The sequence below is a fragment of the Mizuhopecten yessoensis genome, unplaced genomic scaffold (assembly GCF_002113885.1).
Source record: "Mizuhopecten yessoensis strain PY_sf001 unplaced genomic scaffold, ASM211388v2 scaffold9683, whole genome shotgun sequence".
Taxonomy (NCBI): domain Eukaryota; kingdom Metazoa; phylum Mollusca; class Bivalvia; order Pectinida; family Pectinidae; genus Mizuhopecten; species Mizuhopecten yessoensis.
In genome coordinates, this window is record NW_018408170.1 from 73584 (window position 1) to 90303 (window position 16720).

The following is a 16720-nucleotide window of genomic DNA, read 5'->3' on the forward strand; positions in this document are numbered from 1 at the left end:
GAAAATTAATTGAAAATAAAACTTGGCAGAGCAAAGACAATGGTATTTATAGTGCTAGACATACATGGATAACACTACATGCCTTGCTATTACAAGACCATGACCATTAACAGGGGTCCTTTGAATAATTTCTTTATTCAATCGGAATTTACCAAAATATTGTGTTGATAAGTTTAGTTCATATGGTGAACTGTATTCTATATTAAATCGCAAGGTTCTAATTGGTAAGTGCGGAAAATATCAAAATACCATGTTTAGCTGTCAAAAATGACTTTTTCACCTTTGATTATGGATATAGCTGTTTTATAAGGAGAGATAGCACAAAAATATATAATTTGATGGTTATTACTGTACCTCTCATTTCTTTTTCTGCCCGTGGTTCCTCCAGAACAGGATCTAAAGATATAAAATGTCAAACGACAAAACAAGTCATTTTACTGATGAACAATGTTCTCTGCACCACAGCATAACCTTAACTTCGAGCTTTTACACTTTTGAACACAAATGAACAATTACAAATGACCACTATAGGAAATTAGTCTCCCTGGAGAGATTAAAACATTAAAGAAGAATGAGTAAACCAGTCTAATTATAATAAGTAAAACACAGATAGTACATGTAACAGGTTGTCAGTATATGCACAAGTTTGACAGTAATTGGAAATCTGGAAAAAACAACAACACACAGAATAGGCCCCGCCCCCCAATACACAATACGATACACTTACTTTTCCTTCTTTTCCTTCTTATTTCTTGGTCTTGTTCTTCTTTCCTCTTCTTAAAGGAAGGCCTTTGATGTTGACAATGTGTTTCTGTGACAGGCAATATGCCTCATGCAGGTGTTTTAGAATAGAGTTCAACCCTATCGGTGAAGAGATGTTATAGAGGTCACTCTGGATTTGCTTCATCAAATCGAAGCACTCGTTTCTTATTTTCGAGTCTTCTTTGGTTAGCTCTTCTTCACCGACATCATTGCACTCTATACTGTGACTTGCCTGCACTTCAGCGCATGCGCTATCAATGTTGTTCACAAAATCAACATCAACAGTATTAAAGATGGTTTTTGTGAACGATTCGTCCAACAAATCCCAACTATAATCTGACCGGCCAAGTATTGCAAGCATGTGCTTGCAGGGCCACTGGTGCTTGTGGAAGTCCGGACAGTTGCAACTAGGCATTTTGCCTATAAGCGTGACGCTGTAGCTCCTGTCCGACTCCCTTGATCTTACGGAAAAATTTCCTTCCTCCACCTGCTGATATGTCACGTCATCTGTTGATGCCAAACTCAGACGTGTCATACAGTGGGACACAAATGCCTTTGGTCGCCCTACCAAAAAGTTTGGCACATCTGTGTGATATGACCGATGGCCCTCCAAACACTGCACGTTTCTCTCAATAAACCTGAAAGGAAATCAAATTTCGCTCAGCTGAAGGCAATATCTAATATTTTTGAAATAAAAACTGACTTAACAATTAAAAAAGATACAACTGGCTAAGAACTTTGATGAACCCATATGATTATGAAATCATTCTGTTGTTAATATTATCCCATCAGAGTAGAAAATGCAGTGCAAAACTACTCACAAAGGTGCCAGACAATAGGTTTACAGCAAAATAAATCTGCAAGTTACTCTTTGAACATACTATTTCCCTTACCGATGCGTAAGAATAAGCTTTATATACAAAAGACACATATCTCAGGCATATTATACCTTCTCTAAAAATATAAAGTTTGAGCAAGTAAGTTTTGAATGTTAAAGAGCTAGAAATACTTCTATTGTTTTAATGCCATCGGTGAGTATGGCATCACAACACACTAATTCTTGGAGGATTACAGGTACAACAAAATTAGCTATGTAAATATTGTTTTAAGTGGCTACTTTTAGAGAACGTTCTCATTTTCTGCTGAACAACCTTTATTCTAATAGCATCCGTCTGTTTGGGAAGTAAGTATAACAACTTTGTTGTTTATTTGTGACACAGAAATCTGATTACACAGATATGTATCCTAAAAGAATGCATGTATTTGTGTTTGATACCTTTCCTTGCACTGGGGAAGATAGTTGTTCACCAAACTGAAAATCATGTCAGTCAAAGACTTGCCCGGGTTGTCAATGTTTAAGAAGTTCTCCTTCAATTCTCTATGTTGTCTTTCAAAGCCATTAGTAGTATTAACCTTACATTGTCCTGAACTACGGAAGACCTTAACCCATCTCTGAAACAAGCAAAATTGTTCAAGTTTTAATTAATCACCACATAAAAGTCATTCAAAGCATTCAAACAATATGATCAAAGTTATTCTAATATGGGGCGGTATTCACATTCAACTTGCATGGCCCTTTAGACATTCCCCAGTTCAGAATATTTATGTACGTAATTTATAGGTCAAACATGAATTCTCAGGAGCAACTGGTAGAAAGTATTTACATTAATGTGGGCCTATTCTTTTGAAATATCAGCGTTGTATTTACTAATTACAAATATCATTATTATATATATATTTTTCCTTTCAATGTCCCTTATATTCTAATTCTAGATATCATATTACCTCTATTCATAATTAGTTAGGGTATCTAAATCTTCACTGCTTACTATGTGATATTCTTAATGCATCTGATCATTACCATTCTTAATCATATTGACTCATATGTAAACTCATCAAAGCAATTCTCTACATATACATACCCAAGGTACCTACTAATTTGTATTAAAAATATATGTATTACTATTTCTAGCAAGTTCCTATCCTTATACAATATACATTACAACATGTAAGCTGGTATGAATCTGTGTGTAAAACTGTAAGTGAGTACTGCACTAGTTATTTACCTAAAATGATTCATTCATAAGGCCTGCTAAACAAAATGTTGTGTTTCCGCTTTACCATCGACTAACCGCACTTGAAACCTTAATTAATTCTTTTTTATTGTGTCTAAATTTGATTTAATTTTCAAAATTTATTTTGGTTTTTCATTCATAAGCTATGTTCTTTTTTAATAAATATTACATGGTAATCCTATATTTGATCATGAAAATATCATCATTTTTTATTTAAGGTAATGTTTGCTTCATCTCATCAAGGAAAGGGGAGGCAACGCTAAATGTAACAAGAAAAACATGTACATATTTATTCCTGATTTTAACTTAACTCTAATATATTTACCATATTACTGACACAACAGGGGAAGGGTTCAATCTTGCTTTAATTTTAAGATAATAAACCGTGATTATAATGCCCAGGTCTATCAACATCTGAAACAAATCAATTAGTTAGATTAATACATGCCCAACCTTGCTTTGAGTAATCCATTTCTTTTCAATGTAGTTGCTTAAATGCGGCTGTTCCTGGTAAATTGCAGATTCTCTCAAATCTTGAAGGGCAGATTCATAACTGTCTTCAGACTCTGCATTAGCCAAACTTCTAAACCTTACAGAAAATAAATGAGAAGGTTAAGTTCAATCAATATGTTAATATTTAATATAACATCGACATTCATTTAATGTTCACAAGTTCCAGGACGAATTGCAAACAAAGTTAGCAATACTGTGAAACTTGAAACAAGTCTTCAATGTTTTGGTAAGCATGTTTCTGAAAGGCAAACGGACATACTTTTTATTTTGATTATCCTTGTACCAGGGAAGATTCATACCAAGTTTGAAAAAACACGACAGACGAACACAGATAGCAATAGGTCATCAGTCAGGTGAACTTAAACGTGTTTCTGACGTGGCCTGGGAACTTTATTGGCATTCACTTAAAATCATTACAATGCACTATTGATTGGGTAACAAAATATATCGATATAATAAACATTAATTCAAATATTCCCTATGTCTAGGAATACCTACAGTTGCAACACCTCTAACTTCTTATCTAGAAGATTGTTTTTTCCATCATTAACCCAACGTTGCCATGCCTGCTCACGGTGGAAATCGCATAGGTAAACATCACAACCTGTGGTGAAATAAAAATGCAGTGCTTTTTATAAAATCATTTGGCATAAAATCAAAGATCATGTCGGTAAATGATAATGAGCACTGTCAATTTAATTATCTTTGTACATTTATGCAGTTGTTTTTTTGGTTTCACAATTGGGAATTTTAAATGGGAAAATTTGGAAAAAGCGTACGCTTTTTCAGACCAATGTTGTTTAAAACAATTTTCAATGTTACCAATTAAATAATAAATGTATTCAATTAATCTGCAAAGCATTTACTCCAAACACCATATAAAGATGTCACAAGCATATATATGTCCATCACATGTATAAAAAAGGAATGAGTGCAATGATACTTGGTCCCGGTTTCACGAACATTCTTAAGTACATTATCATGCTCGAATTTGAGAACATCAAATCATAAAAGACGTTTGGAAATTTAACATCATTACACACTCTCGTGTTGTCGAATGTGAGCAGGATAACATTTTCTTTTTGTAAAAAGAAATGCTTTTTAAATAGTCATATATATACCAGTCTTACCTTGTTTAAATCAACCATGCGGAATATTTCCAGTTAGAACATTATACATACCGTTAAACACAGACTCCAAGGCACTAATTTCACGTGTATCACAGTCACACATAAAGCTTTGTGGCTGCCATGTGTGGTTCCAGTTGCGGATGATGTTCAAGACTTCTATTAGGTTTGCTTTGGTGTCTCTCCCTAGCAACATAGACGCAACCACTGCAAAGCCAACATTGGTTTGAACACACAGGAGATACAGCGGTAGCTCAAATTTTGACGTGTTGTAAGTGCTGTCCAGTATGCTCATTTCTCTTCCAAACTTCCGGAGTATATTTCTTTGCCAAGCCGTTTGGTGGACAAAGAGAAATGGCATAGGATTTTCATCTTCCTCTTGAGATCTGCATATAATCAAAACACTGTTATTAAGTTTTGCTATGACAATTCAAATAACAACAATATGAGCTTGTTTTACAAAGTAGCAGTAGAGATTGAATGGTTAGATTTTTTTTATTAAAAAGCATGCTTATCATCATTCAAGGAACCTCCTCACAAAGTTTCATGTGAATCGCACCAGAGGAACTGAAGTTCAAAAATGTTTTAAAAGGGAAATATTAGCCAGGTGGCATAGGACTGGTAGTTAGCGCCTGTAAGGCGGCTCCCGCGAATTCCTCAAAACTGTATTGATTTATGTATATGCTAATTGTATCAATTGTACATCTATGTATTATAAAGCGCTTTAGAGTGGCTCATGTTAGCTAGATAGGGCGCTATATCAAATGTTTTATATTGTTTTTATTACTATTAAAACAAAATATGCCAGCTGGCTTTCCATAGGGATAAAATATATTTCAAGGTAACTTTTACTATAATGTATGCATTTCTATGTCTTGTTCCTTGCATCCAGTTTGAATTAATTAGTTGAAATACATATGGAGACATATGAAAAATAACCTAACTTCAAGGAAAAATGGTACATATGTGATCTGTGCAGTAGTCAAATCCTAAAGGGGGTGGTTTGTGGCATAAATATGTATTTCTCTCCTGCGGGGCTGGATTATCTAAGTGCTGATTTATCAGAGGAATTTCTATATGAAGAAGCATTTAGAAAGAAGAATAAAACTACATCTAGTTCACTACAATGGTCTTTATGCCTACACTTCATAACAATTCAACAGTTAATACTGCATTTTTTATGACGAAGACAAATCTTCTCCCTGACGTCCCTTAATAAGAGAAAGGTAGTGTAGGTTACGGTTACTTAAATAAAATACACTGTGCTCATCTTTCTAAATTTCTAAAGGTTTTACCTCATCACATTTGGAATATTGCATCAGATTAGACCTGGACAAATAAATGCGAGAGGATAGATAGATGGATTTATATTTGAAAAGAAACAACGTGTGTACCCTTCTGACAGTTGCGTGCGCATCACCATAATATCTCCCCATTCAATAATTATAAGCATGTATTAAACTTTAATGAGTGTTTACCTTCAAAACATTGTATAAATCTTCATCGACTCTTACTTACGCAATTCTGAGGAAAAAATTTCCATCTGGATCCTCTTTTTGCCATTTTTCTGTACTGGCTTTCAAATTAATCTGCTCATCGTTGGAAAATCTGTTGACATAAAAAGAAAATGGAAATAAATTTGGGTCTTGTCTGCAGTACCAAGGATGCAAGAAACTTTTAACAGATAAATTCTGTTTGAAGCATGACCAACATAAAACCAACACAGGCACATGTTCATAAAGGTACAATTTATATAACTAAATATATCTCACCTAAGGAATATACAGTGAGATGAAAATAATGATCTCCGTTACAACTAACTAAATATGTTTTTCTGATAGATTTAAAATACTTGCCTTGATAGGATACTTTCGCGATATATGTGATTGCGTATCGTCCTTTTTTGGGGGAAATACGACCGATTTGACTTCTGTACATCCATCGTCAATTTATCTGTGCGATACCTGGTTTAAACAGTTTAATGTTCTGTCCATATATGGTGTTTATAAGTATACAATAAGTACATGGGCATTAATAATCGCCTAAATAGACACAAAAACATAAGTTTAAGTAACATATTTAATATTTATAAGATTAAGTTTTCTTCAAATTTATAAGACAGCCACAAAAGTGTTTTAATCAACAGTGTTTTCAGTTACTTATCAGTTTACTTAGCTATGACATGTCATCTTATGATATACTTATATATATGGTTCCTGTTTACATAAGTTCCAATATTCAGAATTTGAAATAACTTAGTTCCTTCAATAACAGTTTCTGAAAATAACATATTATGAAGTAAACTTTAAGATGATCTATTATGATATAATACACTTACCTGTCCAAATGGCGCTCCATTTCTGCAACAGACTTAACACCTTCCCTTGCCATTGTCTTAATGAACATACCCATTTCTTTATTCAGAGGAAGAGAATATCCAGATAACTGCAAAAATTATTATATAATCCATTATGCTCTTATTTATTATTAATTCTTTATTATAAAGTGTGTTTTAACATCCTGGCAAAAGGCCAACATCATATAAAAGTTTGGTCACAAAATATGAGACCGAGACTTTATGTAGCAAGACCAAAAGAATGTGAAAAAGGAGCTGTCTCAGCTGGGCTCAAACCCATGCCCCCAAAGTTCTGCAGGTCAACAGTCTACCACTGAGCTAAAGGGACATGTGTCAATTCAGCTGATCATAGATAGCAGAACCACTGTCTGATTGTGCAATTGCGTAGCAAGAATGATAGTGCTGTGATGTCCCATATTGTTTTACACCATTATACAAATTTTGCTACAATGGACAGATGGAGTAAACTGAGCAAATTGATTTGAAAGCCTAATTCGAAATAATAACCATTATATGACATTCATTTTATTTCTTTTTAATTTACATAGATGACTGTGCATGAGGCTGAATAAGAACTTTTGTGAATAGTCATCTACATCTTCAGTTAGACATATTATGGATCAGTTCCTCTTGGGAAATCACCTGGTGGATGCCTTAAGTGTCTAAAACTAATGCAACAAGAGGCAATTGATTGCTAACAGAAAAGTAATCATTTATCTGAAAGCATTGGAACACTATTTTCATATAACATTGAACTAGCACTCAAAATGTAAATGAATCAAGATTTAGTGAGCATAACATACCTCTCCTTGGAGATGATTATCGTGATCTGATGGGAATGTTGCAATTATTTGCATTTGTTTGTCCAATCCTTCATTCCAAAAGGCAGCCTTAAGAGTTCTTGAAAGCCTCTTTCTGGCCGAGCTGTTTGATTTTGGTGCATTGTTCTATGAAAAAATAACAATTGGCAGGTAATCTGAATTATATTACACATTAATAAGCAATAAGTTGATAAACCACATGAACAAAAATTCGACTAAAATATTCCAGTTGCCTACATAAGTGAAACTACTTAGGTACATAATTAAAACGAGGTCAGATCAAATCCTGGATCATTTATCAGTAGTATGCATATAGTAGCCGTTAAATTGTTCAGATGATTTGCTATGAATTTATTAGCCTTGGCTCGTGGTCAGTGTAANGGGGGGGGGGGGGGGGGGGGGGGGGGGACACTGGCGGTAGTGTTGGGATATTACAAAAACGTAACACTGGCGGCTATATATAAATATTTTTATTTTTTCTGTCAATGTTTAACTTTGATAATATTCTATTATATTTTAAAGGGGAAATTTTACATAATGCAGAATTTTCACCCAGCAGCAGCGTATTTGCAAAACAAATGTATTTTGTGGAACTGTTTTTTGGTTTAATAAAATTCTGATTAAATTGTTGTAAAATTGATAAATCAAATGGCAGCACCTGTTAATTTAACCATTATCATGGTCCTTCTTTTCTACTTAATGCATTGTGAAACTAATATATATGTTTATATTCTTATAAACATATAGTTTTACACCATATATTAACTTTACTTACCTTGAACGCAGGAAAACGCATTATCCTGCGCACCCTTATCTTTGCAGGACAATTAAGCTTCTTTGAATCCTGAATGAGCTTTCTGCTTTTAGTGGATTCATAATTGTGATCATCATCCTTGCCCTCCAACAAACAATATCTCACAATTCATTTGGTAAAAAGGTATCATTAATGCTAAAATTTGATATGAAGTTGAGTCGCAGTTGATTATAAACACTTCAAGGAGACTAAGCCAGGTGGACAGACTGTAAGCATATTTTGGACCTGCTTTTGAATAAAACAGCCAATTTTTTCACACTTACTAGCCTTTTAGTACATGACAATAAGTTTCGAAAACATTCTGTAAAATTTATTTGGATTACATCTGTAGAAAGTACCAGTGATCGGTAATGAGTTGTAGCATACATCCTAAAATCTGCGGTAACGAAACCATTAAAATTTTCAAACTTGTGATACACCAGTATTTGGGACATATATTTTACACTGAATATCTACAGGCTATAAGAAAAACCTGGTACATTGTCATAACTCAACATGACGGGTTCCCAATTACATGCCTAATGTTGCCTGGATTTTTATCTATTGAACAAATTAAAAAAAAATGCTTTCGGTCTTGAGCTGGCTGTTTCTTTTCAACATTGAGTGTACCGAGGCAAGACAATTTATTGAACTAAACATGTGCCATTTAACATTTTGCTTTGACTACCTAAAACACTCACTTTAGTAGTTCTTATCTTTTTTCCATGTAAAGGTCCATGATGACACTCGTATACTTCACTTCCAGTCACAATATATGGCTCCCCAGTGTAATTGATTTCAACTAGGCCGCCCTTGTCTTCCCACCAAATCTTTTTATTGTCCAAGCTTTTTATATCTACAATAAAATATACTGATATAGTCATGCACCTTTAAACTTTAAGCAGTCGAATGCTTTATCTCAACAATTATTTTTAGTGTAGTGGTTATTTTGGAGGGAGACTCCCGAAAACGGGCCCAAAAATTGAGCATTTTAACCAATGCATTTTTCAAACTACTTTAATTTTCTAGATCTGATGATGTTATCTGAAAGAACAACTCAACAGATGCCATTTTAATAAAAGTTATATTTTCCCATTTGGGTGCATATATATACACATGTAGTGATGTTTTGAATTTAGAGAACATTTAAACTTCCCAAATGGAAATTTAATAACGCAATTTTCTATTCTGAATTAGCACAACTATATATCATACCTATTCCTCCATTACTTCGCTTTTTCTGACGCACAAATTTAGATGTTGTCTCAATCTGAAACGCCGCTATCGCCTTCTGAAACTCTTCCTCAGAGTAGTATATGTTTGCCTGTTTCAAAGTTAAACAATGACAATTAATTTCTTATGTGTTTTCAATTAAATCAACGTACATGTATGCTTATCATTAGCTAACATGTCAGTCTTTCACAGGAATGGAATGAGTTGAGCACAAGATATACATACATGTATGATATACACGCAGAGACACTTTTTCAGGATAACACTACTCATTGATCTCTTGTCTCAACTTCGGTTTGTGAAATAAAAAGGAAACATAATTGTGAGGAAAAAAACGGCGTAATAATCCTCGGCTTCAATAACTGAGCCAAAGCCAAGGAACCATATGCATATTACTATATATGTACAAGCACACCAACCTGCTCGTTTTTCACTACCCCTCCGTTTTTCTTGTGATTTACCAAATCTCACATGAGACACAATACCATTATCTGATAGATATTCCTGGGTGCCAGTGTGAACAGAGTAAACACATCCCTGCTGAGTGTCCTGACAGGAATCGAACGCGGATCTCTTGCAAGATAATTTATTTTCCTGTGTTACCAACTTAGCCACTGATGCGCGGACTGTTTATATCACTATTTGCTAGTATATTAACATTATAATAACAGTTAAATCCCATATGATATATGTACATGCATAAGAGTATGCTACAAATGTAAGTTNCCCCCCTTACCTCTCGATCAGAGTCATACACTTGACCTTGTGTATTGACGGACGCCTAAATTGTTTCTGTGGATGCTTAATACGTAACACAGTGATCACGTAAATCCCTAATGAACCTAAAATAATATAATTGCACAGTAATCACATCAATCCCTTAGGAATCTAATAACTGTTTAAATCAAATAAATGACATATAGTAATTGAGAGAATGTTTATGTTAATTATAGAGTTTCCTTTTGTTCCGTAGTTTGGAGGTAGAACATTAATTGCTGGCTGTCAGTGCACCGATGCTGGCCATTGAATTAATTGGTTTATGTCAGATAAGGCTTAGTATATGACCTGTCAGGGTAAGGGGATTCTGAACTTACGATGGCCGATATTGGTCGTCACTTTACTCGCATTGTCCATGACAGGTTACTTGCAAGTGATACTAGTAATAATGATGATACGAGTTATTGTTCACGGCTACAGAGTAGATACAAATTACACTTGCAAAATCGATTAACAATCCATGTTACAAGTTAAATAGACTTTTATGTCATTGTTGATGTCCAAATACTTTCACCGAATTAGCGAGTGTATGTGAAGTGACATATAAATCTAATCAACTTATAAACACTTATTGTAGAACGTTGGAATTCCACACATTTGTACATAATCATTTAACGTTTTAACTTGTATTTACCATATATTTACACCTTAAATACTGATCTTTTTCAAGTAAAGCAAAATAAAGATAAGAAAATTACAATATACAATGCATTTCCATTTAAACATATATATGGTTCATTCAAGTTCTGGACGAACTAAACAAAAGTTTTTTTTTTTAGTTTTATGGCATACTCTCTAGAAGTGTTGAAAGTATTGGCTAAAAACATGATTGGTAACTTTCAAGAGATAAGAAAAATGTATTCCACACAAAATGTCGTTTTTTAATCAAATAAGTACAATGCGATTTTAAAATTGTATGCTAAATATATTTGATGCTTTGCATCAATGTTTTCTTGTCTTTGTGGCCGTGTAAGTTACTCGTATCAATACGAGCTAAGTGACGTCTGATATTGGCAATCGTACCTTTAAACTAGAAACACGTCTATGTTAACCCTTGAGGACTAATACATCATTTAACACAGAGCTTTGTATTGAATATTTGTATCGGCGGGATTTTGAAGGTAACAATGACACCAGTATATGCACAATATTTTTCACGATGCACCATGCCACAATAACATAAGTTCTTTTTATAAGCAGTATCAAGTTCCAGAGTTACACAATAATCCGTTGGAATACGCAAGACACATCCAAAGGCACGTTTGACACTCCCCTATTCTCCACGCCAGTTATAAGAATTAGCCAATTCCAAACTGACACTTTACAGTTAAACGTTAAACCCAGTCCGGTGGTAATTTTAAGTGGTTTCTGCTTGTCGGATTTATGGGATGAATCTCTACTGGTTGTCGTTCTAGTAATCAGGCATGACTAAGTGGTGTTTTATGAGGGTGTTCTCGTTTCCCCAACGTTTTGGAGAAGACAGAAATGTGTTGATTTCGGAGGACAATGGCAAACTTATTATAGTCAGTAGTACACTTACCCCAAAATTCAAACATGTTATTTCACTTAACTGTCTGATATGTAGCTTTTGTGCATGTGATATCAATATCTTATATAATAATGAATTTTCGGGTAAATAAATAAATTCTAAGGGTATTTTTTTGTGTATAGAATTAATAAAACAATAAAAAGACAATAAATTGACTACGTTTGTCATACATGTGAAAATTGGACAAATATCATAGATCAATCAATAGTATCGATCAGAAGCATCACACAAAATCAAGAATTAATCAATGCATTTACACACGATACGATCATTACTAAAACTACTTTTACATTTAGTCTGTCATTTCAGTAAGATTAAAAGATATAAGCATCACTACATACTAGTGAATGTTAAGAAGTACTTGAATTAGATATCACATACAATTTCAATTTCTTAAGGAGCACTGTCCCACCGCATGTACGGCTGCCAAAAACTGTAACGTCGCTTTTGGAATTCTTTTTCAGCGGGACTTTAACTTTCTATTAGGAAAACCATACATTGATGAACTTCTGACTATGAAATGGGGGTGGTCGGGTGACGCAGTGGTGGCGCTCTTGCCTTTCACCAATGCGACCGGGGTTCGATTATAAATTAATCTTGAGCATATCTATGAATTCCATAGATACAAAATATTTCCTCATACAATATACCATCAAGGCCGAATCAATGACATTTGTTCATTTGAAATGAAGATTTGCAGTTTTTAAGTTTGTACATAACAAATGTAATAGCTATATATTAAAGTGAATTTACTAGTAACTCGCAAATAAAAAGTAAATCGCAGTTTACTTGCGTGATATGCTAACTTGCATAGGTTAATTATAACTTTTACATTTTCAGTTGATAGCGAAGGGTTTTTACGATAATAAGTTTTAATGTATTTGCTTAATGAGTTTTAAGGAACGATTTATATTTCTATATCTTCCACATTCAATTAAAAGATTTGTGACGACAGACGCAGTTTCACTAATGTTTATTAATACTTTACATAATAGGCTTGTAAACTTTCTTACACCTACATTACTGCCAATATACGTGTCAAGTAACAATGGCGTACACAAATTCAACAACATTGGTTTACCTGATCGTTTGAGCGCAAATTTGAAATTTCTACCTGAGCAGCCAGCTGCTTATGAGTTAAATTGAAATTCCCACCATAATTAATTTTTAACCCAGATAGCAAAATGAGTCTACAGTCTCGAATATACAAATGTAATGCCATTCATTTGGCAATCCTACAGCAGACTTTTCAAAGACTCCAATTTTATACAAGATACCTCATGTAGAAATCAAATGAGATATCTTAATTAAGTATATGAAATATCTTATATAAAATATACGATATATTATTTGATTATAAAGAGATATATATGTATACATACAAAACATCTTATATTATATATAAGATATCTCAGAAAATTATAAGATATCTTATATAGTAACGTGATTTCATATTATATAGGACAGTATATCTTGTATACGATATCTTATATAGTATATGACGTATATGTTATAAAATAGATATCATACGAGATATTTCATATACTATATTCTATATAGGATATCTAATATACATGTATTTTTTATGAAATTCGGGATCGACATTGCTCCTTGAATAAATGTTAAGCTGGCTTGGCATAATTATCGTCAAACCAGGGTTTATCGTCGCAATGTTTCGGGCTCCGACCGATATCTTGATAAACATTGATAAGTTTAGTGGAATAAACCCGAATGAAAAGGTGCCATGAGGTCGATAATAACCTAAAAATAAAACAGAAAAACTTTGATCGATTTCAACATTTGTGGACATATTATAGTCCACTACTAAATTATCAAAAATATGACGACTTTCGATGACTCCGTCATGACTTTCTTTAAAGTACAGAGTATTCCAACGGAACACTTTGTGAATACCATGCGAGTGAATATTTATCGCCAGTTTTCACATTAATAGTGCTACATTTCATCAAAACATGCAAAGGACTTTGATCCGATAACGCAATAAGATCAATTTGGTTATACGAGGTTATCAACGACGCTACAACACGTCGGGCGACAGTACGTGTACCTGTTTGAGTGACCTATCTAGTAAAATCATCGCTATTAGAGCGTCTTCTTTTAAAGTCGCCCACCAAAATAACTTTGCCTTTGTATGAAAATGTGGTTATTTCATATGCGAGTTTATAAAATATGTGTGTTGTACAGTCTTTAAAATACAGATCTGTCCGGTGGGATATATAAAACAACAGACATATATATCAGCATTATATTAGGTTATGTAACAGTTTAGTTTCATCCAACCAAGTGAGTCAAATGATAAACATAATTAGATTGCTATCTATGTCCGTGATCATTCTTAACAAATATCTAATCTGATTAATACAGTTTGTAAATAAGTAGTTATACACAGCTAGTTAAAACCTAATATGACAAGAGTGAAGTAAGATATGAATATTTAATATAGGAAAATCCCGAAAAAAATGAAACGCTTCTATAAAATCAATTACCGTAATTAGCAGTGAACAAGATAATTGATAAGAATTTTTGTGTATTTACCAAACTGCTGGAGGATCCTGCTTCAGTCATCTCGTTTAACAAGTCGCTGTTTTATGATAGGTAATGATGTGAACATCTGTATGTGTGAAATTCATTATCTCAACAAACCTTAGGGAGCCGCGCACCTCTTTTATGCGACTCTCATTAACACCTATTGACCAATCAAATTGGGCTCCATCGGCCTGGGTCCCGGATGAGGGGAGGGTGCTGTTGCACTAGCTAGTGGCTAGTCTACCCCCCTCCCCCCTCTTTACTCATGACGTAGATATTCCTATTCCTATACAGACAGTGGTCAGTCTAGTGTTAATGGCTCCTATCCTATCAGTGAACCCCAGTAAATTACACAAGGATTATATTAAAACATCCCACCGAACAGATTTGTACGATGGCCGACATGAGCCTGACAAAAAGATATGAATTTTCATATCTTTTTGTACCGTGGCACATTTTATATGGTACACAAAGATATGAAAGAAGAAATAAAATCAACCCGTTGCTTTTGTATCTTTCTGTACCAAAATAACGGCCGAAAACAGCCAGGGTACAGAAACATGTGAAACCATCAGAAAGGTTACCAAGTATGACAAACTACACCCTGATAAGTAAGGCTGCCATCACATACAATGAAATGTTATCGCACGGAATGTCTGTTAATTTGATTACACCACCAAACTATTACTTACTCATTTAAATTGAAATCATCTATTCAATATCCTTTACCGAATTTTATAAAAGTTTGACGTTAAAAAGGAAGTCATTAGGGATTATTTTTTTAATTCTTATATTTCTAATGTATTCTATCTGATTCAACTTCCCAAATGAAAGAAACTCCAAATAAGTTGAAAACGACGACGGGGTCCGTAGGGTACAAGGGGAAAAAAGGGACAATCAATCTTTTATATTCTTGACATCTATTAAAACAAGGGAAATGACAAAAATATACAGATGTTCTTTATCCCTTTAGGAGACCCTGTCAAGGCCCCAATACTAACACAATTGCAACTAACTCCGTTTTTTATCAGAAATGATTAATGAACTTCACGACTTGTTTCGACGTTGTAATTAGGGCTTCACTATTCGGGGTCAGTTCTGGTAGTAGTGTCCGATAACAACATTCCGATGCTCTGGTGGTACAAAAAGAAATGAAAAAAAAGTGTAATGCGTGATTTCATGATACACTTTTTCATGTCTATTTTTACCGTAGGTGGTACAAAAAGAAATGAAAAACGTGTAACGCGGTACAAAAAGGAGATAAGCTTTCATATCTTTTTGTACCGGGCAAAAGTGTACCTAGGTACAGAAAGATATGAAAATTCATTTTGCCGGCTGATATCGGCTGTTGGTACAAATATATACATGTGAAAGCAAAGAGTTTTGTTCTGTAAAGTTGTTTATAATCTTTATGTACCATGGTACACGTTTACATGGTACACAAAGATTGAATTTTCAAATCTTTATGTCCCATATAAAAGTGTACCGTGGTACAAAAAGATATGAAAATTCACATCTTTTTGTCAGGCTCCTGTCGGCCTTCGTAGATCTGTATTATATAGACTATACACCTGACAGATTTAATGAACTCGCAAATGAAATCGAAATCGCGACGAATCTACTATCACTAAAAGTTATATATATATCAGACTGCACTTTACTGAAGTATTTATATGGAAGTGCGTGATTTTCTCCCCTGTAATAGATATATATACCAAGCTGCCCTGTAGTGGATGAGATGCGTAAAATCTGTTTTCTGTAATAGTTATATATACCAAGCTGCCCTGTAGTGGATGAGATTTGTAAAATCTATTTTCTGTAATAGTGATATATACCAAGCTGCCCTGTAGTGGATTAGATGTGTAAAATCTATTTATCTGTAATAGTTAGATATACCAAGCTGCCCTGTAGTGGATGGATTTGTAAAATCTATTTTCGGTAATAGTTATATATACCGATATGTCCTGTAGGGGATGAGATTTGTAAAATCTCCTTTCAGTAACAGTATATATACCAAGCTGCCCTGTAGTGGATGAGATTTGTAAAATCTATTTTCGGTAATAGTTATATATACCGATATGCCCTGTAGGGGATGAGATTTGTAAAATCTTCTTTCAGTAACAGTATATATACCAAGCTGCCCTGTAGTGGATGAGATGTGTAAAAT

General features: G+C 34.0%; 1 protein-coding gene across 1 annotated transcript; it reads right to left on the reverse strand.

Moving 5' to 3' along the window:
* Positions 1-745: 745 nt before the first annotated feature.
* Positions 746-14592, reverse strand: LOC110458632. The gene is made up of 12 exons (XM_021510418.1): positions 14563-14592; positions 9663-9771; positions 9149-9303; positions 8430-8552; positions 7637-7780; positions 6816-6922; positions 5996-6085; positions 4532-4863; positions 3849-3954; positions 3291-3426; positions 2039-2214; positions 746-1400 (listed from the first exon to the last, which is right to left on the reverse strand). The coding sequence occupies exons 1-12, from the start codon at positions 14590-14592 to the stop codon at positions 746-748; spliced, it is 2163 nt and encodes a 720-aa protein (XP_021366093.1).
* Positions 14593-16720: the final 2128 nt, after the last annotated feature.